This window comes from Coenobita brevimanus, chromosome 62 (genome assembly GCF_032717465.1).
Source record: "Coenobita brevimanus isolate Jiangsu-jjx chromosome 62, ASM3271746v2, whole genome shotgun sequence".
Classification (NCBI taxonomy): domain Eukaryota; kingdom Metazoa; phylum Arthropoda; class Malacostraca; order Decapoda; family Coenobitidae; genus Coenobita; species Coenobita brevimanus.
In genome coordinates, this window is record NC_137015.1 from 36026597 (window position 1) to 36051100 (window position 24504).

Here is a 24504-nt window from a genome sequence, read left to right on the forward strand (position 1 = left end):
GCAACCCTGACAGGAGAGGGGGGAGGGGGAGGAAGGATGGGGTGAAGGGACCATGGTGTAACAGCTGTTCGGCGCCACGCGGCAATTTCAAATTACGTGAGGGAAAAAAGTCAGATTTTTTCTAATTTTTTGCGGTTTTTGGCCCATTTTGGGAATGTTGGATCCCGGGACGATTATGTCCGGTTAGTGGGGATGTCGGATATTGGGCGTTCGGATATTAGAGGGTTTGCTTATGAGGAGTGATCAAAAAGTTTGGTGAATGTTAGAATAGCAGAACCATGCTGAACATCAGGTGCATACATTAGACATTCCCTTCAAAGTACTCCCCTCACACACACACACACACACACACACACACACACACACACACACACACACACGCATGCACGCACGCGCGCACACACACACACACACACACACACACACACACACACACACACACACACACACACACACACACACACACACACACACACTGTTCCACCATTCGTGCCACTGCCTGAAACATTGCTGGAAGTCGTCCTTCTTGATCTCCTTCAGAATGCTTGTCATCTCGGATTGATTGTCTTCACTCGTTTCATAATGACTCCCTTTCATCATGCACTTCAGTTTTGGGAACAACCAGAAGTCACAAGGTGCCAAGTCAGATGAATGAGCAATGTGAATGCAGCACGAGTGGAATGTTTTTCCCCACCAGCAATGTCTGGATACTGCACATTGCTCAAACTGCAACATTTCCCCAAATGCATCAGATGCAGCAGACATGACCTCACTCTATGTCTTGCCACAGCATACTGGCCTGTGCCGTTATGGTGTCTGGTGGCTAGTGGCAGCTGGGAAGGTGGACAGTGTAACAACAGCCAACAACTCTCACATACTTCAACTCATTTCTGTTTAGCAGTACCATTCACTGAACTTTTGATCACTCCTCATATGTGAATTCTTGTTAAAACAGAGTTTACTGATATTTCAGAAGACCCACTGACATGTCATAAAAACACCCCCACTAATACCATTACACCAGTCTTGAATGAGACAGTCCTAGCATGTACAGTATTCAATTTTGGACAGTGGCTGCCAGTGCCAAAGTGGTAACATGTAAATCTATGCAGGATGTAGGAGGACTGCTGGACCGTAAGGAATGAACTAACCTGGCTATGCCCTAGAGTTGAACACGTTATATATACAGTACACCCTTGATAATACCGAACCTTCTATTAACGAATTTCATTTTTAACGATCACCTTGAGCTCACTGAACATTACTTTCGTTTAACAACCTTTGTTCAGTAAAAGAATGGGTGCATGGGAAACACCAACCAGCGTGGCACGATGAATGAACATAGATTTATGTAAAGCCTACTTGCAGACTTTATTTGCAGTGCAATTGCTTCCTGAAAGGTAAGAATAAACACATACATTAGTAAATAGAGCATTGATTGAGAAAATGAGCCATTTAGACCTAGTTGTATATTGTTTTGCATGAGTGTTCAGCTGAATGACGCTGTAAATTTATTGACCTTTGTTCAGTAAAAGCCACTATGACTAGGAAATTACCGAACAGTATGGTGTTCGACTTTAACAAACTATCGGCTTTAATGTCAAGGGTTTGGTACCAATTAACAGAACTTTAATCAGGAGTTTCTCTGCCATACTTTAAGGGCTTAACCCTTTCAGTCTTGTGACATACTTCTCACTTTAATTGGGCTGTCACCAGACAGTTTTACTCTACTCATCTTTGAAGGACCTTTAATAGTGGTGGGGTCGGTTAAAGATAACCACTCAAGTTCTAAAAGTATCACCTCAGTCAAATAAAATCACCAGGAGAGAGTAAGGATAAAATATGAAGCACAGTATATACATCACCAGATTGAAGGCATTAACCACTTCACTGTATTGGTGAATTAGCTCAGTCTGTTTGTGCTACTCCCAGATTATTTTATTCAGAGTAGGGGAGACCTGTCATAGCAGAGAGGTTAGAAACAAGCCCCACTCATCTTTTCAGTACAAAAGCTCTCTCCTAAGGTGCTTAAATCACCCACCAGGGGCAAGAATAATTTTAGAAGCATGCTACTTAAATGAAGAGGTTAAGAGGAACCTTAGCATAATTTTGAAAAACTGTTAATTCCCCCTTCCTTTGCCTGGACATTCATCTCTTAGAAACTTCATTCCTAGAGAGTTGTAAGTGCACCTAACCAGCTTGAGTACCAAAATGAAGTACAATTCACAATCAATCCACTTAGCCCTTAGTGGAGTGCAGTCCCCCACACCACAACACAAGTACAGTACTCAGTTCAGGCGCCATGCTTTGACAACAAACAATTCTTCAACATTATCTCTGTTAACAATGTCTGGGAGCACTCAGCTGTAGTTGCCAGTTTCCTGCAGTCCAATTGGACATACAGTAACATGAGCTTGGGGCTATATCGTAACATAAACAACAGCAGCAATTGTTATTTCCCCAGGTGGTGGTACGAGGTGGTAATGAGCTAGAGGCAAGAGTGGTGGGTCATTCCACAGTGTACCATGCTCCTTCACGCTCTCTTCTGGTCTATGGTGGCATCAGGGTGGACATTGCAAGGTGAGTAGAAAGAGAGAGAGAGAGAGGAAGGGAGGGGGGGGGACTCCCTCCAACTCCTTCATTATTTGGTTAAAAAATTTTATGCCTCTGTAATATCCTCTTTCCAGGGCTTCCCCATATACACATTTACAATCACACTCTTCATCCATAATGTACTGTACAGGAACAATCATCTGACTCTTTCATAACTCATCTTATCTTCTCAGAACATCCTGAAATAGTTCTCCTTACCACCTCAGATTGTCAGAGCTGTTTCACACACACACACACACACACACACACACACACACACACACACACAGCTTAAAGGAAATCATTCAGGAAGAAGGGGAAATGAACAAGAAAAAATGGAAGAAAATGTAGTGAAAATGTTGAAGAAGAAAGAGAAAATAGAGAAACTGTGAAAAGGAATGAATGTGTAGTAATATTTGGAGACAAGGAGGAAGATCTGGAGAAAGCCTTTGACAAGGTGCCCTATAAGCAACTTATATGGAACTTGGAACACATTTGATGACAAAAGGGAAACCTCTTGGATTGGATGAGAGACTTCATGAGAGACAGGCAGATGAGGACAGTAATCAGAGACAAGATGTCAGGGTGCAGGGAAATAACAAGTAGAGTCCGGCAGGGCTCGGTGGTGGTGCCTGTGATGTTCCTGATTTACATAAATGATATAGTAAATGGAATGAACAGCTATGCAAGTTTGCTTGCAGACAATGCAAAGATCATGAGGAAAGTAGAAGTTGAAGAAGATTGTAAAATGCTGTAGGTAGACCTGGACAGGATTTACAATTGGAGCCAGGTATGGGAAATGAATTTCAATGGGAAAAATGCAAAACATTGGAAGCAGGTAAGTATACCAAGAGGCCATCCCTGAATTACTCAAGGGGAAAGGAACTGATCACAAAAGCAAGGAAGAGAAGGACCTGGGAGTGTTGGTCCAGGATAATTTGTAACCCAAAAAACACATTAACAAGACAGAGAGACATATAAGCTCTTGACAAGCATAAGAGTGGCATTTCATTACATGGATGAGGAGATGATGAAAAAATTGATAGTGGATATGATCTGCCTCAGGTTGGAATACATGGCAGTGGTATGGTCCACACATAAAAAGAAAAATATAAACAAGATCGAGAGAATACAAGAGAATAACAACCAAAATGGTCCCTAGCTTGGCAGATCTGTCGTACAAGCAAAGACTGGAAAAGCTGGGTCTGCCTTCCTTAGAAGAAAGAAGAGAGAGGGGTAACATGATTGCAGTGTTCAAGGCCATGATGGGTGTAGACAAAACTGACAGAAAAGATCTGTTTGTATGGGATTAGGGAACAACAAGAGGACATGGAAAGAAATTGGCTGAAGGATATCAAGAAATACTGTACAGTTTTCTTTATAGATGCATTGACCTGTGGAATAGCCCGGACAAAGAGGTCGTCCAGTTTCTAAAACTCAAGAGTTTAAAGCTAAGTTTTACCGATTGAGACACAGAGACACAACCCCATGAGCATAGCTCATTTCCTGTATGTCACAACTAAGTAAATGCACACACACACACACACACACACACACACACACACACACACACACACACACACAATTATTTTTTGGGTAATGAATTAATCACAAAAAGGAGAGAAGAGAAAGATTTGGGAGTGCTGGTCCAAGATAGTTTGTCACCAGAAAAGCACATTAACAAGACAGTTGGAGAGACTTATAAGCTCTTGACTAACATAAGAGTAGCATTTCATTATATGGATGAGGAAATGATGAAAAAAATTGATAGTGGCCATGATCCGCCCCAGGTTAGAATATGCAGCGGTAGTGTGGTCCCCACACAAAAAGAAAGATATAAACAAGATTGAGAGAATACAAAGAACAGCAACCAAGATGGTCCCCAGTCTGACAGACCTGTCATACAGAGAGAGGCTGGAAAAACTGGATTTGCCTTCGTTAGAGGAAAGGAGAAAGAGGGGAGACATGATTGCGGTGTTCAGGACCATGGTGGGAGTAGATAAAATTGACAAAGAAGATCTGTTTGTATGGGATAAGAGAGCAACAAGAGGACATGGAATGAAATTGAAAAAGTCAAGCTGCTTGAAGGATATCAAGAAATATAGCTTTCCTTACAGAAGTATAGACTTATGGAATAGCCTGGACAAAGAGATCGTCCAGTCTAAAAACTTAAACGAGTTTAAAGTTAAATTCGACTTATTGAGAAACAGCGACGGAAACCCACGAGCATAGTACATTCCGTGTATATCACAATTAGGTATATTCTTAAATATTTGGAACGACTTAGACAAAGAGGTGGTGCATGAGAAAAACATTCATGTGTGTAAAGGTAGACTTGATAAATGTGGATATGGAGACAGGACAACACGAGCATTGCTCAATTCCTGTATACTACAAATAGGTAAATACAACTAGGTAAATACACACACACACACACACACACACACACACACACACATAAAACATTGTGATAGATGAAGTACATATGGAAAAACTTATATAAAATGTTGACATTCCAAATACTGCATTCTGAAAGCTGTCATACACTTAGTGGTATAAAACATTCTAAACATTCTTCTCACCACTCAAAGCTGTCAGGTATATTTATAACTAGAAAGTACTCTGAGAGCCTTTACCTTCGTCAGCTCGAGTCAAATTTATGATATACTGTACTGCTGTAATTTTTCATTCATACAATGGCGCGTACTTTTTTGGGCTCACATAGTTAATTCTGTTGTCTTTGCCCTATTACATAGTCTCAGAGAGTGTCCTTCTGCCAGCACCAGTAAAATTTATTATTTATTCCAGGATCCAGATCTAGAGCCACCTGAAAATCCAATTAACTCTTCCTTTACGCTCTGCCCATCTATCCAAGAGATTTCGTTGAAATCTGTCAACTACATTTTGAGATATAGACAGATCAACACAGGTGAAAACATAACATCTGCCAGCTTCATTGGCAGAGATAACTAAAACAGTCTTTTCCATCTCCTTGTCTTGTCAGAGCATTTGAACACATATTTATATCATGCTAAATAGGTTCCTTACCTCTTTACCTTCTCAGAGCTGTCAGACATATACAGTATAGTCACAGCCTGATATATGATCATCTGGTATGTGATTGGTTACTATAACAATTAGTGAAACCTTATACCCACTTTCGGGTTAACAATAATGAAAATCACATATGAGTTTTGCGATGGGTGAATATGATGATCCTGTGTGGACACAGGCCACCCACATAAGCCAGCTGTCATACATTTGGTCCAAGATGGTCACCACATGTTTACATGTGCATCAAAACACCATCGCTATTTCCAAATAACAGCGCAAGAGCATGACGAATATTGCAGTGTGCGATATCAAATGGAGAGATAACTTTCTGTATGTGAAATGCTGAGGCTTGTGACTTGAAAAACACTGCATCACTCTCCTGCCCCCACATCACATCATTCCCACCTGCTGCACTGCACTGCTCTCCCCCAACCTCACTGCATTGCTATCTTCATTGCTCTTCACCTACTCTTGATGACCTGGAGTGATTACAGAGGCCCTCCAATGTCCCCTGGCCTCGAGGGGACCCTTTGTGACAACTCATACCTGCCTATGACATATTTCAGATGGGTTGCTGATTTTTTTTTTTTTTTTTTATTAGGTTATGTGGCCCTTGACCACTTTTGTACCCCCACTGAACCTGTGTTAAATCAAAATTGATTTATGATATATCAATACGGTATGCAGTCAGTTCTGACTTGATGCATCCCTATCGTAAATAGTCATGACAGTATTTATAACTAAAACCATCTCTTCTTCCTTGGTCAGATTCTCCAAGCTGTCGGACCACCTGCTTGTGTTTGATGTGGATGAACAGTACTGGTCACAGTTACACTATCCCAAGCACAGCACCGGCCCAGAGACACATGTGCCTCTTGAGCGTGCCTTCCACACTGCCCTTATAGCTGGTATGTGGCCTGGGGAGGAGGTGGCTTGTTAGTGAATTGTTTGAACACTCCCAGGCTTCCATGACTCACTCCTTGCTGAATAAAATTATCTGTTATTAACTGGAACACAGTACTTGAGTTGTCTTTACCGTGAGAGGGTTAACTGTGGCTTGGCAAGGAGAGATGAGTGGTTGAGAGGGCGAGAAAGATGCATAAGGTTAGAGCTGCCTGGACTCGTTTCTGTCATTACCACCCACATTTGGGCAGATCTTGGGAGGGAGCATGTTATCCAGCAAGTTGGATACATAAAGATCTTAAAGCCAAGGGATGGTTAGGATATATTGCTAATGTAATGCTTTGCTACTCAGGCTGAGCAGTGGGTTATTCTTGCCTTTAATGTCTGGACTGAGTAACTAAGCCCAAGGCCCTTATGCTCCTAATGCAGTAATGAAAGTGTTAAACTAAAAACAAGACCAGTTCATTGGTTATTTGATGCTGTATATTTAACTACTCTGTTGGATACGTGTATGTGAAGCTACAGAATGTGGTGAACGTTTTGGGCGTATCAGATATAGCCAGGATTCTGGGGGTTTGAATGGTGAGCGAATGGAAGCGTGGCCTATTGGATTGGGCAAGTTTGGGCTGTCTGGACATTGCTACTCCTCACCCTACCCTAGGGTGGGAAAGGAGGTCTGGATGATGAAGATGATGATATATAACTACCATGAAAAACAGTCTTTTAAGCCATTTTATTAGAATTAATTTATGAAATGCTCCACTGGTATGAAAATTGTTTTAATTATATAGCCTGCATAGCACAAATGATTATGAGAAGGCAGTTTTGTCCTGCATGCCTGTCATCATCATCATCTTCAGTATCATCATCCTGCCTTTATTTTTTACACACCCTCAGGTGGGGTAAGTTTGGATCCAGCTAGCAAGAAGAAAGAAGAAGAAGAAGAAAAAAAAAGCTACTGAACAGTGTGTCCAGTGAAATGGGCCCCACACTCACTCACTTACCATTCAAGCCCATGGAATTCTGACTGTTCCTCATAGCCACACCATTCCATTCATAAACACTTAATAATTACCAGTCAAACTGAGCCAGTTTGATGATTATCAAGTTAAAACAGAGATGCCAACTGTTATCTTGTACTTATCTGTACAAGTTCTTCCATCCAGCTCAATCTCTTGTCAGGTTCCAATTCCTAGCATCATCAATGTCCACGTCTGCCCTTCTCACACACTCATGTATCATATCTGTCCACCTTCCTCTAGGTCTACCACACCTTCTCCCACTCTTAAACTTACCTGCCTATACCCTTTTCACCAACCTGTTTATGCCCATTGACTCCACTTGATACCTGAGCACACCCCTCAACCCCACTGTCCGTGGACTTCTGTACTCCGCACCTTTCATGAATCACTTAATTCCTTATCCTATTCTCTCTCTGCACTCCGAATGCATTTTTCAGTAATCCCATCTCCACTCTCTAATTATTGCCTTGCCATTTTTATGCCACACCAAAGTCTCACACCCGTATGTTAATGTGGGCACTGAAACTCCTTTATGTAACCATTTTGCAGCCACCACACTCAGACCTCTGTTTTGTATCAAGGCCATCATAGTACTGGCCAAATCATTTTGCAGCTGCCACACTGAGACATTTGTATTGTATCAAGGCCATCTCAGTACCAGCCAAACCATTTTGCAGCTGCCACACTCAGACCTGTTTTGTTTCAAGGCCATCATGGTACCAGCCACTTTTCTTTCATGTGCCACTCAACTCTCCAGTTCCTTTGCATATTTTCCACTCTTTTCTGTCACAGCACCCAGGTATTTATACCCTGTTACCATTGCAGTTCTCACCATTACATTGTGAGTCCAGAAACAGGAAAGGAAAACAGAGAGAAAAAGAAACAATCATCACAGGACCCACAGACATCTACAATATATTTTATTTGATTAAGTTCCTTTGGCAGGCAGTGCTTTTTGGGTAAAGACTCTGTAATCAGCTGCTGGCTTAAAACAAGATGGTGATTCTTGTCATGTGCATCCCCATAAATGCATAATTTCATTCATTTGTTGTTGTCCCTCATCACTTCCTTTATGTTCACAGCTTGGGTACTTTGCTGTCAAAACTGGGAAAGGACAAAGAAAAATCATCATAAATAAAATATTTATGTGATTTTTTGTATCTCATAATTCCATACTGTCTTGCTCTCTTTCCCAGGGAACTACATGGTGATCTTTGGAGGGTATGTCCACAAGCACAAAGAGGAGGAGACATGCTATGACAACATGTTGTACCTCTACCACCTGGGCTGTCATGTCTGGATGTCTCACCAGCTCACTCCCACCAAGCACAGAGGTACCCTCAAGTGACACATAATTAACACAGACATATCTGTGCATGCAGTCATACTTCACATAGATTTACAGAAAAATAGGGATCCATACTATACTCATCCAGACAAATATACACATTTCTGCTTAGACAAGAAAGAATGCAAATGTAAATTCATACTTTACATGCAAGATATACAGTAGATCCATACTTTTTATTTACATAGTGTGTGCACACACAAATATAGAGTATACTGTTTACATACTGCTGCACACAATTATATGTGCACATGGCTCAGTTTGTAAGCAAATATTAGTCTGTATAAGCTCCAATCACTGCACACATCACTGTTTACATTAATCACGTTATATATATGAAGTATGTTCATAAAGTATCCAAACTGATGTCAGTACATGAAGCACATGATGCTTATAAGTTTTTGAGTCTGTCGTGTTGAAAGTACAGTAGTTCCTTCCTACACATATCACGCATTGTTGCTGTTCAAGATATCCTCTTTTGGGATATCCATGTCAGATTGTGTTTAATGTTCCATACAGCCTCGAATTGGTGTCCTTTCAGAGCTTTCTTGAGCCCTGGATTCTCTCTAGCTGGGCAGACAGTCAACCAAGAATTCGTAGGGGTTTTTCTGTATTTTTATGGGACCATTTGATGAAAACAACTGGAGAAATGGTGGAGCAGCAGCTGGATGCTGCATCATGACAATGCACCAGCCCACATCACAACGTGTACAGATTTTTTTTTTTTTTTTTTTCTCCCAAACCTGGAACACAACTGCAACAACCTCCACACACCCCAAATCCAGCTCTGTGTAATTTTTTCTTTTTTCCTCACTCTCAAGAAAGTTCTGAAATGACACTGATTCAAGGTTGTCATAGACATTAACACACTCTGACAAGGACACTGTTGGACATTCTGAAAGAGGACTTCCCAGACAGTAGCGCTGGGAAGTGTGTAGCTGTGGGAGGAAACTACTCTGAAGGCAATTAGACCCAAAACCTGAAAGTACCATGCGTTTCATGTTTTGTCGTCAATCCAGATGCTTTTTCAAAATGCTTTCTGTATGCAGTATCTGTGAATTACCTCCATTTGAAAACTTACGTTGTTATAAAACAGAACATTAATGTTTTTAGTTTAATAAAGCATACTAATTCAGCTGCCAAATGAAGAAACTTTGTTAATCATATTGTCTTACCTTGAAATAGAGTTACCTGTAAGAACTTTGAGTGTGTCAGTGATCCTTTTTTTTCTTCTCATGTTTCCTTGTCCTTTGTATAGCATCAGTCAAGCTAGGTTGATGGCTGTGGTATAAATGTCTACTGTATCTGCAGGGATGTACCCCAAGCGGCAGGGAGTGTATGGTCACACAGCTGCTGTGAGGGCTGGCAATACTCTTGTGGTTGTTGGGGGTTTCCACGGCACTGTCCATGCCCAAGTGTTGGCGTATGTGCTGCCAGCTGCCCTTGTTCCTCCATCTGGCAGCTCAATCAACATGGACCAGGCCTGTCACACTCATAGTGCCAGGGTGAGTTGCCAGGATTAAAGTGGATGAGGTTAGTGGTAGTCTGATATAGTGTCTTGATCGAGATGGTTCTCTAGGTCATAAATCAGGATAGAAGCCTGAAGGGAGACTATGATGTTAACAATATGGTATGTGACATGTTACAGGAATGGTGTGTGTCCAACCTAGAGTGTGGATGGTGTCCATCTGACAACCGTTGCTATGCACGGTCCCGTGGGGCAAACTGCACCAACAACCTTCAAACGTCTCATTGTCCAGGGGCATGTCCTGCCCTCAGTTCTTGCCAGTCCTGCACTCTGCATGCTGCACTGGCCCGAGGTGGGGGTTGTGCCTGGTGTGTACAAGCAGGACGGTGTCGGCAGCGGGCAGAGGGTGGGGGTGGGGCAGAGCGGTGTGGGACCCCTGAGGACAACCCTCTAGGGCAGGAGGGGTGGTGGGGAAAAGAGGGGCTAGACCTGAGCACCCCAGATGAATGCCAGCACCAGGATGTCCGCCCAGGGGTAACTGTGATCCAGTACCGTCACCCTGTTAATTTGACCCGTCCTGATCATGTGGCAGTGGTCAATTTAACCATGCAGGAGCTGCGGGACACTCAAGAGTTCCGAGGTGCTCGGGAATTACAGGCAGGAGGTACTGCCCTCACTCGATTTCTGGCTTTCATACACCCCCTGGGCCCAGCTCGGGCTGAAAGAAGCATCCTCATGATGTTTGTTGATGGGCCCATAGCCAATGCATCTCTTTGGCTGTCCCGGGATGACACCCAGACAGGACTGCAGGGACTGCAGTTAGTGGCTCGTGCTGTGGGTGGCAAGGATGTCAAAGAAACTGCTCAGCGCCCATCTGGGAGCCCTCTCTTTGGCCCAGCAGCTCGCTACCTTGCCAAGCTAGATGTGTGGCAAATGGTAGGAGGAGAGGGTAGCAAGACTCGGGTGGTGCGGCTGGTGTGGGGCAGCCCTGGACACAAGCCAGATGTTCTGCCATACCACCACTTGGAACCATATAGTGATGGAGGTGGGTCATGTGGTGCCCACCCTACCTGCTTGGCTTGCCTCACTGATGCCAAGTGTGGGTGGTGTGGACCAGCCCGGGAATGCGTACCTCGCCTATTGCGCAAGTCTGGCTGTTCCTCAGACTCTGGGGGTGGGGGCAAGGCACACTACTTCACCCTGGAACCCCAGCACTGCCCTGCCTGCCACCAGTATATATATTGCAGTGACTGTGTGGGGTCAGGAGACTGTGAGTGGCTACCCGATGAGGCATACTGTGCCCGACGTGGTAGGTTTCCTGGGGCAGTCACCCACACCTCTGACTGCCCTGCTCCATGCCACCTCCGCACTTCATGCACATCCTGCCTTGGTGATCCTGGACGCTGTGCATGGTGCCAGCACACACATGTGAGTACACACCTGACACTCACAACACACATGTACACACATACACATACATACACCAGTATAGCATCTTATCTTGTTTTTTTTCACTGATACTGGTGTATGCAGTTAGTCATAAGGCATCACTATAATAGATTCTTATACACTGTTATAACCTACACACTTTAGCCTAGTACCCAGAAATACCTTCCTTGGAATCTTCAACTTTTCCTGAACTTGCAATGAATCTCCGATATTTGGAAGAAAGTCATCATCATCCCAGTACTTAAGCCAGTGTACCTACTTTGCTCACCATTCAGAATCATGGAAAGGCTAGTTCTAGAGAACACCCCTACATTTTTTTTTTTTTTACTTGCAACATGTATTACAGCCCAAACATTCATCTGTCAAGGCAGACATAATTCATCAAAGATACCAAGTAGTTTCTTCAAGAAACAACCTAAATCAAGAATCACATTAAAAACATTAGAGATAAACAGAGCTTTTGACACTACTCTGATGTATTTGGTAAAATAAGTTTTAATACAAACATGGAAGACAGTGATGAGAATTGGCTAGCCAACTTCATTTCAGGGAAATAATATCAAGTACTCAACCAAAACCAATTATCCGAGTTCACAGTACTTCCCAGCTCATGTCCCACATGGTTCACTCTTCTCACTTTCATTCTTACAAGCTTTTCCTCCATGACCTACCAACCCTTCTCCCTCTTCAGTTGTACTGTCCTGTAATAACCTAGCAATAACTTTAGAACACTCCAAAACTCAGGAAGCAGCAAACCAGCTCCAGCAATAGCTACATTCATGAGAATATTGGTTTACACTAAACCAAACTACCATTCATAACTTCAAACAGACATGACTCAAACAGACTCTTTAGTCACCCAATTTAACCAGTCACTCCTTTCAGAAAGAACATCCAAAAATTCTTGGGCTGACTTTTGGGATAAACACATTAGTTTTTTCTTAACACACATGTGACATCATTGCAAAGGTATCTTGTAAACTTTATGCACTGAAAACAGTCACATGCACTACCATTAGTTAAATGAAAGAATAATTGATAATACTCTATAAACAATTTAATCTGAACAACAGATTATGTGAACCCAAGTGGGATCCTCATGTTTTCAGCAACAAAAATTGAAAATCTTCAGAAAATGCAAAATAAAGCTCGAAAAGCAATAACTGTCTATCTGTCTATTGCCAGACACCTCCATCCCGTAAGGGGTGGCCACAAACAAATCGCCTCCATGTTGCCCTGTCCATCACCATTTTACTGCCCTCCCCACACCTCACACCCCCGTCTCTTATATACCTCTCCACTCCATCCCTCCATCTCATCTTCTGCCTCCCCCTCCCTCTCCCCTCCTCCACCTCACTCACATACACTCTCCTCATTAGTCTCTCATCCACATGACCAAACCACCTCATTGTATATCTCCTGATGTTTTCTATCATATCCACATCTACACTACAATGCTCCATCACTTCCTCATTTGTCAGTCTGTCTCTCCATGTAACTCCACATGCTCTTGTCAGATAACTCATTTCCATTGCTGTCACTCTTGGTGTGTGGCCTTCCAACAAGGTCCAAGCTTCACTTCCATATGTTAGAGTTGATATCACAATGCTATCATGAAACGACTTTTTTACTTCCATGCTCACTTTCTTATTTCTTATCACAGCTTCCAAAGAACCAGCAACTTTTCTTCCTTGTTGCACCCATTCAAGCACTTCATTCTCCAAACTTCCATCCTTACTCATCACAATACCCAAGTACTTAAATACACTCACCTTTTCCATTTCCTCTTCATCTAGCCTCACTATACATACAGTGACTTCCTTTCTCTTGCAGACCATAACTTTTCCCTACATTCACATTTAGATTCTGTTTCTTACACACTCCCCCAAACTCATTCACTAAGCCTTTCAGTTCCCTTTCATCTTCACTTAACAATACAGCATCATCTGCAAACAACAATACAGGAGGTTTCCAGATGCCGCCCTCTCACATTAGGGTCACTGCAACATCCGTTACCCTACCTTGTACCTCTTTTATAACCCCATCCAAATACAAATTGAACAACCATGGAGACATAACACAGACCTATTTCAATCCATCATTCAGATAGAAAAATTCACTCAGTTCACTATCCACACTCACAGCAGCCTTAGCACCCTCATACATACTCTTCACAGCATTCAGCAACTTCCTGCTTACTCCATTTTATTCCTAATATTATCCACATTCCTTGTCTTTCTACACTGTCATATTCTTTCACCACATCCATGAAAGCTGCATACAACTTCTTTCCCATCTCTAGAAGCTTTACCACTAAAGACCTAAGGATGAATATCTGCTCTACACAACCTCTTCCCTTCCTGAAACCCCCCTGTTCTTGTCCAAGTAATTCTTCTGGTATTTCCCTAACTCTGTCAGTAAGTATCCTACCATATCCTTTTCCTGTTACACTAAGAAGACATATGCCTCTATGATTACCACACACTTCTTTTTCCCCTTTTCCTTTGTACAGGAGAATGATGATACTTGACTTCCAATCCACCAGGGCTCAACCTTCCTTCCAGACCAATCTGCACATCTTCCATATCCATTTTACTACTATCTTTCCCCCATGCGTCATTATTTCACCATACACTCCATCAATCCCTGGGGCTTTCCCCAATTTGTCCTTTGTCATTGCTTCCACAACTTCATCCCACTGATATCTTCCCTCCTTCTCACCTTCCCCCTTTTCTCAGCCTTTCCCCAGTCACTTACACTCACATTACTTTCCAGTTCCTAAGAGTGTTTTCTCCATCTGCTCGCTTTTTCTTCCTTTTCCACTATCAGTCTGCCATTTTTATCTTTCACTACCCAGATACCTTATCAGTCACCCTGTGTAACTCTCTTTACCTCCTTCCGGAACATTTTTTATATTCCCTCCACTTTACACTCAGAAATTTTCCAAATTCCTCATCCACTCTCTTCTTACTCTCTCTTAATAATCTTTTCACTTCTCTCTTCCTCTCTATATATAACTCTTTTCCGTCTCTCATTTTTCTCCACGCCCCTGCTTCCCATCCACTCACTATGTTCTTTCTTCTTTTGTGCAACAGCTTGTCTCACCTCTTCATTCCACCATGTTGTTCCTTGCACTCCCTTACATCTTCTCTTCACCCTACACACCACCTCGCATGCTGGTCAGATTTCTTCCGTGAATATATTGCACACACCTTCCACCTCCCCCATCTGCTCCAAATCATATTTACTCAGTGACTCCTCCACTTCTGTCTTTATTCTGCCTTTTTTTTTTTTTTTTTTTTCATCCTCTTGCAACCTTTCTACCCTCATTGTATTGACTACTTCCTCCTGTCCCTCCCTCCTTCTATTCCTCCATTGCTTTTGAACCTTGACTTTCACCACTTCCAAGTGGTGGTCCAAAAGTCCACTTCCCCAACTTCTGTATGCTCTTGCCGCCATTACATACCTTCTCATTCTGTCATCCACGCACACGTAATCAGTCATTGCCTTTCGTTCATTCAGTTCACCAAACACCCTTCTCAACATTTGCCACATATACCTGTGGATCATTTTGTGCCTAAAGAGGGTATTGGCCATCAGCAACCCCATCCTCTCACAAATGTCCACTAGAGCACTGCCATTCTCATCCACTTCTGCAGGCACACCTCACTCACCAATTAATCCATCCACTTTTACATTCCCTACTTTTCCATTCATATCTTCAATAAAAAGCACTCTGTCATTCCCTCAAACCTTTCCATGCATGCTTCCACATTTGCCCAGAATTTTTCTTTCACTCTGCTTGCACAATCTTGTATTGGTGCGTACATACGCACAATCAGTGAATGGGGACAAAAAACCTTGTCTCATTTAATGCTAGTAAAACTAAATATATACAGTTTACTAATAGACAGATATTGCCAGATTCGTACATTACCATCAGTGCTGCTAATATTCCCATCTCTAAAAATATTGAAATTCTCGGCATCTCACTTAACAACGCCCTTAGCTGGACCTCTCATGTTAGATCACTTGCTAAAACCACCTCAGAGAAACTTAGATTATTGTACAGAGTCTGTAACTTCTTCACTGACGAGCAGTTAACTATAATTCATAAGAGTCATGTGCGCTCTCAGCTTGAATATTGCCCACCCTTGTGGAATGGATGTGGAGAGGTTGCATTAAAACAACTAGACAAAATTCAGAACAAAGCTGTTAGAATTATTAACAACCCTGCCATTACAAATAAACTACCTCCCCTACAAGTAGAAGGAATTTTGCCTCCCTTGCATTATTTTGCAGATAATTTTATGGCAAATACTCAGATGAAGTTGCGTTCATTGTGCCACCTTTCCATGCCTTCCCTCGTTCTACACGGGCATCTGGTAGTGCTCATGACTGGAATGTCACTCTGCCATATTGCAAAACTTCTGCCCATCAGAATTCTTTCATTCTCCAAACTGCATCTCTCTGGAACTCGCTTCCTCAGAGTTGTTTCCCTCCAAACTTCAACCCATACCTGTTCAAGTCTAACTGTTACAGATATTTTATGAACAGAGGACACCAGTAATCTGGTGTATGATTATTTTTTTTTTTATTCATTTGTTTTTCCTTCCTCTGTTCTCTTATTTAAAAAAAAAAAAAAATCACCTATGTTTGTAGTCACACTTTCAATCTTACCCACACAGTCCTTGAACCAACTGATCCTTACTCTCAATAACAGGAAGTAAAAAAATGAAGCTTAAAAAAACAGACCACTCTCAGTCAAGTACCATGTGAACATGAGAGGTACACAGTTCACCACAGAATACATCCCACCCTCCTAGCTTTATGTTACACTCTCCTAACTACAAAGAAACAAAAAATGAACAACCTCCCAACACTTGACAGAATGCTTCAACAACTTAATTATCTCGTCTGTCCAGCACTACATTTCACAAACACATAAGCAAACACTTATCCACCAGGCCCAGGGCCATCTTAAGGCTGCAGCTATACAACATCCTTCACAAACAACAACCAGACATCCACCCCTCAAGACTACCCTTCCTAGTGGGAAGAGTGAACCTAGCTAGAGTACCATGCAGCCATCACCCTTTTCTGCCTCTGTACCAACACTAAACACAACTCACAAACAGCCCACTATGCCCTCATTGTAATATAGCCCACCACATCACAACATACTGCCATTTTTCACCTCACTATCACAACACAGACAATCCTTAAAATAACCTCGACAGAAGCTTTATGAGAACATCTGGTGGAAGTGGCTGGTTTCCTGCAGTCTGCTAGGTTCACATTAAGAGCCTGAGGCCGCAATAAAAATCAGCCTCGAGCCTGTCAGCTATCCAAAAAAATGAAAAGGGAATGCTGCTGCTGCTGCTGCTGCTGCTGCTGATGATGATGATGATGAAGAGGAGGAGGAGGAGGAGCTGTATGTTTTTATTATTAACTAACCTTCATTGCCCCCAACAGGAATGCTTCTTGTTCTCAGTGTACACATCCTTGTACCAGTATGGATCATGCCGTGACTGGCTGGATGAGGACCACACCAATGTAACCACCATTACTACCACCACCACCATCACCACCACAGCTGCCAGTCCTTCCACAGTTGCACCATCACCCGCCACACCAACATCACTTCTTGCATCTTCGGGGTAAGGGGGAACTACTGTTGATAAGTGTTGTTGTTGTTACTGTTGTTGCCTAACCCTAGCCAATCAGGGTGAGCACACCTGTCAGCCACAACTAGCAACTGCTTTTGTCAGGCCATCCTTCAAGTACAGTACAGTACATATACCATGTAATGGTCCCTGCCACCTTGTAGTAAGCAGTGTCTCATCAGGGTCAGACCAGGGTCCTTATCCGTGGCAAAATGCAGGGAAATATGAAGAGTTTTGGCTCATAGGCAGATGGTGCACAGCGCCACCATATGCAGGCTTTTCATCAGCACCATTGATAAGGGTAAAATGGTATAACTGCTGATCATTCTCGTAAAACAACAATTGTAGGTGACAGTCTCACTACAGTTGCATCATTGCCAACAACCTAGGTATTATCTCTATTGTTCTGTTCATTCATTCATTATCTAATCCAATGTTACCCCATGAGGAGCATAGGAGCTTGGGGCTAGGCAAGTTGACCTGACATTTAAGATGAGATGACCAGCCCCACTCTTCCGTAAGTAGCATTGCGTGAGCAATAAACCCCAACCACCCCGTGGATATGAACCTGCACCAGCTCAATTTGATTGGAGCGCCTTTATTGCCCATTAAACACATACTGTATGTAGCAACCACAGCCATCCAAATGCTCTAGCCAAACAGCATCTTTCTTATATCCCCACCAGACATTCGTCCTTCAGAAACTACCCTTACCACAGAGTCATAAGTGCTCCTAACCAGAGAGCAGTGAGGCCATTACCCTTCCCTGCTTCAGTACCAACACCAAATACAACTCAAAGACAATCCACTATACCCTCACTGCAGTGCAGTCCTCCACACCAGAACACTCTTATTCACCTCATGCACCTTACTATCACAACACAGACAGTCCTTTATCTTAACATCGACAAAATATCGTTGGAAGCACTGGGTTGAATTGATCAGTTCCTAATAGTCCACTGGGTTCATGTTACGATGAGCCTGGGGTCACATCATCATCATCATCTTGAACAAACTGAGCAATGGGAAATAAGCTGCAGAGGTATGAATATCTACCAGTTTAAGGTATACATATTATAGTTAACATCTTTATACCATATGCTGTACAGTGTATCAAGCTACAGGAAATAAGCTCCAGAAGAATAGAAATTTTCACCAAGTTAAGGTGGAGGAACCACAAGTAACATTTTTTTGCTTTATTCCAGGGTGAAGGTTTCAGCATCAGAATGCCATGTGTGTGAGAGTCACACCACATGCAGTGCATGTCTGGAGACTCTTTCATGTGGCTGGTGTCACAGCATCTTCAACCCAACCATTGGCGTCTGCACTGCAGGCGACTTCTCCACCCCACATAAAGGTTTGCACTGCAGACCTGGGCTGTAGTTTAAAACACACACACACACACACACACACACACACACACACACACACACACACACACACACACACACACACACACACACACACACACACACACACACACACACACACACACACACACACACACACACACACACACACACACACACACACACTTATTGAGAAACAGAGACGGGACTCCACGAGCATAGCTCATTTCCTGTACATCACAATTAGGTAAATACAGAGAGAGAGAGAGAGCAGTGCTTTAGTACTCCATGAGGAAGTAGCTTACAGCAATTTTCCTCTCATAAATTTTCCTTCATGATGATTTTGATCTTGTAACCCATGTATGTTTTTGTAGGAAGAATAGTAGATATAATGTAAAGATAATTCACTCATTCTTAAAGAAGTAAGTCTTGTTACAGATGAGATTGAAAACCATAAGTTCATTTAACCAACCTTGTTTCCATCATCATCATTATCATTATATGTGTCTGCTGTGGTAATTATCATCTAGTCTTTCACATGTTGATGTCATCCTATTCTAGGAAACATTCATTATCATCAGCTTGTTTATCATCTTTCATCGTTATCCTGTTGTTCTTTACAGTGGAATCTCCTAATTGCTTGATCCTAAACAGCAGATTCATAATATGCGGCAACATCATGCAACAGTTTGTAATATCAGTAACTTGCAGAAATTACATGAAATTTGCAAATGCAGCCCCAGAAGTGATGCTTTTCTGATATCTTGTGTAATATGCACCACCATTACCTCAAGCCCATGTGTCTAGTTGGGCTGAACAAGTCATAGTCAAGCATGGTAATTACCAAACCAATCATGTTCAGACTTAGCACTTACACCCACCGCAAATTGACCTAGAACCTACACACAGAATTGCTATGGGAGAGTTGTCTGTCTTTACTTTGTGTTTCCACCTCTACCAAGTGAATTTTGGGGCCAAGAAGTAACCGGCAACTCCCCTGGTGTTGGCGGGAGGTGGTGAAATATTCAGCACATCAGTGCTTGCCCAGAAGCGAGGTGGGAGTATATGTTCCTGTCGCTCCAAGCTTACACCTCCCTCTTTTTTCATATGCATTACTGTTTGCCCTGTTATTTTCCTAGAGTCAAGTTGTCATGCCTGGAAAGTACTGCTCAATGGATGAGAGGGTCCGTATCATTGCATGGAGGCAGGATAATGTTCCTGTCAACACGATTTGTGAACGTACTGGACGTGCAAAGTCAACCATCGTGAAGATTCTTGGTGCAGCGTGCGGCCTGCCACCTGACGCGCAAGCATGGCAGTGGAAAGAAGAGGATGACTTCCAGAGGTACATATATGCTTCTGCAGAGGGAAGTACTGTAATCAAGAATCCTCGACTGACAGCAGCAGAATTGAAGAGAATACATCCCCAGCTGTTACAAGACGTCTCACGTTGAACTATCCAACACTGCTTGCAGAAGGAGCTGGGTTTGCCAAGCTGCACTGCAGCCAAGAAACCGCTTCTCACTGACCCCATGAAGAAGCAGCGTATTCAGTTTGCCAAGAAGTATGCACACTGGACATCGGATTAGTGGAGAAAAGTTAAGTTTTCCAATGAAAGCACATTTCAAGTGTTCCAGGTGCGTTCTGCCAAAGTTCGTCACTCTGCCTCCCGTAGTCAATATGACCCTGCCTACACGGTGCTGACTGTTAATGACCCACAATCAGTAATGGTATGGGGGTGTTTCTCAGATGAAATGGGAAGGGGAGGCCTCTGTTTTCTTCCTGAGAACTTGATGATGAATGGTGGCCAGTACATTCAAGTACTGAAAGATCATTTGTTAAACTTTTTTGCTATTCATGGGTGCGACTTTTTCATGCACGATTCAGCTCCATGTCACAAGTCAAGAAAGGTGGAGATCTAATTGATTCCATGCCAAAACACATCCAACTGGTCCTGAAAAACAAGGGAAACATGATTTCATATTAATGAATGGCATTTCATGAACAAACATTGTGATATACAGTAACCTCTCAACTAACGCGAGTTTAAAAAACACGTTTTCGTTTTAACACGAGCAAATATTTAAGGAGATATGTTTAACTAGCAAGAGTTTCTCGATTTAACGGGACTTTACACGTACGTGTTGGTTTCAGATTTGCCGTACGTGCCGTGGACAGTCCCAAGCTGATTTACCGTGTGTGACAGTTTATGCATAAATACAATTTTTTATTTGCCTGTTGCTTAAACTGGTTTTATTCGAACTATAATATTCGAAAATGAAGTTTTGCCCCATTCTGAACTATTTGGCTCATTTTCCTACAAAATTTGGCCAGGAAAGTGATGGCAGATCTAAATTGTTACAACTTGATGCTGCAGAACAGAATGAAGAAAACCACTCAGACCAAGATAGAGCAGTTCTTTATGAAGAAGACAGAAAACTTAAGGGAGTTATCTTCATCACCAGTAGCACGGGAGTCAGAGGAAGAGGAAGAGGAAGAGGAAGGACAGCAGAGCTAGGAGGGACAACAAATTTAGGGTGGGGAGCGGTGGGAGGTGGGGGAGCGGGATGAGGAGGGACAGCAGCAGACGACGAGTGATGCATAGATGAAAGGCTGTGTTGTTATTGTTTGTGACCTACTTACTGTAATGAAAATGTTGCTTTTACTGTAGTGTTTTTATGACGTACTAATGCATTAATAATGTTGTGGAACTTTCACAGTGCCGTGAATGAAGCAGAATTGAAAGAAAATCCACGTAAAAAATGAAAACAGCATGTATTTGGGGAGAAGTAAACAATGCTTCAGCCCAACTAGGGCTCAAATGTTGTTTATTTCCTCCCAAATATACTGTTTTTGTTTTTTACGTGGATTTTCTTTCAAATTAATATTGTTGCTTTTAAGTTTAGAGTAGCATAACTCTCCAAATGGGTAGACTTTCCCAGAGTCCAGGAACGTAACCCTCAATATTACCATTGTTTCTTATGGGAAAATTACGTTTAAATAACGTGTTTTTAACTAAAGCAACCTCTCCAGGAACCTAACCCTCGCGTTATTTGAGAGGCTACTCTACTAAGATTTCTGTGTTTTTTAATACCTTGTGGGGGGAGGTCCTGAGTCAATTTGTGGTAGCTGTACTATAAGCCAATCACAGTACTTCCCTCCCACGCCAAGCATGAAGGATGCTTACGCTTGATGGCCCGGCGCCCGGCTCAGTGCAATGTCTCCTCTTCGTTGTTGGCGTGAGGCTCTGGTGTGGTTTATGAGAGGATTTTTTTTTTTTTCCCCATGCATCCTTCGCCTACCGAGTGTTACCATGGCCAGTCACAACCCTCCTAAGCTTACAAATTCTTTGAGGACGGGGAAGAAGAAGAATCCAATGTTAACTTACGCCTGAAAATTAGATGTAATGAGGATCAACAGTGGTGAGAAGAAAGCGAAAGTTCCCCACCATTACTGGCTCAACGAGGTAATTCTTCACCAAGTGGGCGCAGCGATTCCATGCATATTATAACAAACTCACAATCTCAAGTTAATTAATTTTGGTACATATGCAACACAGATAATTATCTGTTGAATTGCAACTGCAAGAAGTGAGTGGAAAATATAAAATGTACTTATTTTGGGGTATTTATGGAAGCGGGCAGGTCACCCATGGCAATGTTTACTGACGATCTCTCCAACTGGCTGCATTGTTTGCAAAACCACCGCTCCAACTGGATGCGTCAGTATCACACATTCTAAATTCTCGCATTTAGCTTTCAGAGATAAGGTTATAAAAATGCCCAGTAGCTGAGGTAATCCAAGAATAATAACAAGTAACCTGTAAAAGACTCATTTCAATAGAAAATATGAAAAGGCCACATCTGTTTGGTAAAGAATTAATCCCAACCAATTGACGACTCCTATGATGACATGGAGGCAGCTGAGGGCAATGACGACTCTGCTTCCGTTGTTTCTGCACTGGACTTTGAGGGGTTCTAGGTGATGAGGAGAAAGTGGCACAGAGGCAGCAGCACACTCACCTCACACTGAGAGGCTGTAGACCGCCTCGCCTTGGAACCCTTCCCCTCTCCCCCTCCCATTCAAACAGTGTCGTCAGTCAGAGTCAGGTAAGAATCTTACAGTATTGTTCATTCCCCTTAATTATGCTTTATTGATTATTTTTCTAGGTTGTTAGTATTCACTGGTGACCAGTTTGATGTATGTTTGGAGGTAAGGGGGACAACTTTTCCAAAATGACAGGCCCAAATGTAATTTTCCCCATAAGATTAGGTATTTCTAACTCGCGGAATTCTCAAATTGCAGCGCGTGCTCATTCTCATACAGCCACAGTTTAGGAGATTCTGCTGTATATTTTTTTTTATAGAAGGAGCCATATCACCACCATCACCATTACTGTACCATCCTCTTTCTTCTTCTCCTCCTGCTCCCATTTCTTTTAACATTATCAGTGAACTGCTGGGGAGCAGTTGTCTGATTTATGTCTAAATGTGGGAGTCATTTTAATGAAGGGGAGCACTACTGTCTTTTTCATAAAAAACTAGGACTCCAGGGGATATCATTTTACAGCTGACTGCAAAACTCTGGTTGAGCCTCTTGTAGAAGCAGCACTGGAGAATGATTCGTCCCCCACTGAGGAACCTCTGAACAGAGAGATCCTGTGGGCCTATGCTACTTGTCCAGATGTAGATGAATGCAAGCTGGGCCTCCATGATTGCCACATCAATGCCACCTGCACCAACACTCACCCAGGCTTCAACTGCACGTGCAATAAAGGTTTCCGGGGGAATGGCCGTGACACGTGCGTGAGAACGTAAGTGGAAGTTAGGGAGCTCTTTTTTTTTTTTTTTTTTTTTTTTTTTTTTACATTATGGTTGTTACATCTTAAGGCACACTTAGATGAAGAAGTGTAACAATGAGTACCATGTTTTGTAGCATGAATTCAAGTTGCATTTCATTTTAACCTGAAAACTTTCAGATGAGATATTTATGCTGAATTGTATTTTATATTTTATTTTTTGTACCCCCAGTTGCTATGAGAGCTGTGTCCATGGATACTGCTCAGAGCAGCCAAACTATCAGTGTATGTGCAACAAGGGATGGACTGGACCTGACTGTGCTACCAATTGTGGCTGTCACAACCACTCCACGTGTAACTCTGGCATAGGCATCTGTGATCAGTGTCAAGACTGGACTGATGGACAGTTCTGTGAACTCTGCCAGTAAGCTGCAAGACATTGTGTTGTGCAAAATGATATAGGAATGTTACTTTCACACTTATTGACAGTAAAAATGTTAACAGTTTTGTAATGAAAGCCAGAATGTTGGGTTGTATCCTACAGTTTAATTACCTGTACTGGTAACCTAGCTTCAGGCTCATTTATGCCACAGGTATAGGAAGGGGTAATATGGAATTGGCTGGTTTTAGTGCAATAAAAACACCTCTTGTGGACAAGCCTGTACTAAAACATATGCTATTCATAGGCCTGGCAGCTTTGGCAATGCAACAACAGTGATGGGGTGTCAGGAATGTGACTGTAATGGCCATTGGGATGTGGCAGCAGGGCGATGTGACCAAACCACCGGCCGCTGCTTCTGTCTCCATAATACACATGGCCTTAATTGTGACAAATGTCTTCCTGGTCAGTTATTC

At 42.5% G+C, this 24504-nt stretch overlaps 1 protein-coding gene across 1 annotated transcript in view; it reads left to right on the forward strand.

The window, feature by feature from the left end:
• Positions 1-24504, forward strand: part of Megf8 (multiple EGF like domains 8) — a 70196-nt gene that overhangs the window by 19437 nt on the left and 26255 nt on the right. The window contains exons 7-16 of the mRNA XM_080275525.1: positions 2465-2580; positions 6415-6554; positions 8768-8905; positions 10231-10424; positions 10568-11815; positions 17312-17496; positions 18708-18859; positions 23421-23664; positions 23882-24073; positions 24336-24493. Of these exons, the coding sequence (XP_080131651.1) occupies positions 2465-2580; positions 6415-6554; positions 8768-8905; positions 10231-10424; positions 10568-11815; positions 17312-17496; positions 18708-18859; positions 23421-23664; positions 23882-24073; positions 24336-24493 (2767 nt within the window). The remainder of the gene's footprint in view (positions 1-2464; positions 2581-6414; positions 6555-8767; positions 8906-10230; positions 10425-10567; positions 11816-17311; positions 17497-18707; positions 18860-23420; positions 23665-23881; positions 24074-24335; positions 24494-24504) is intronic.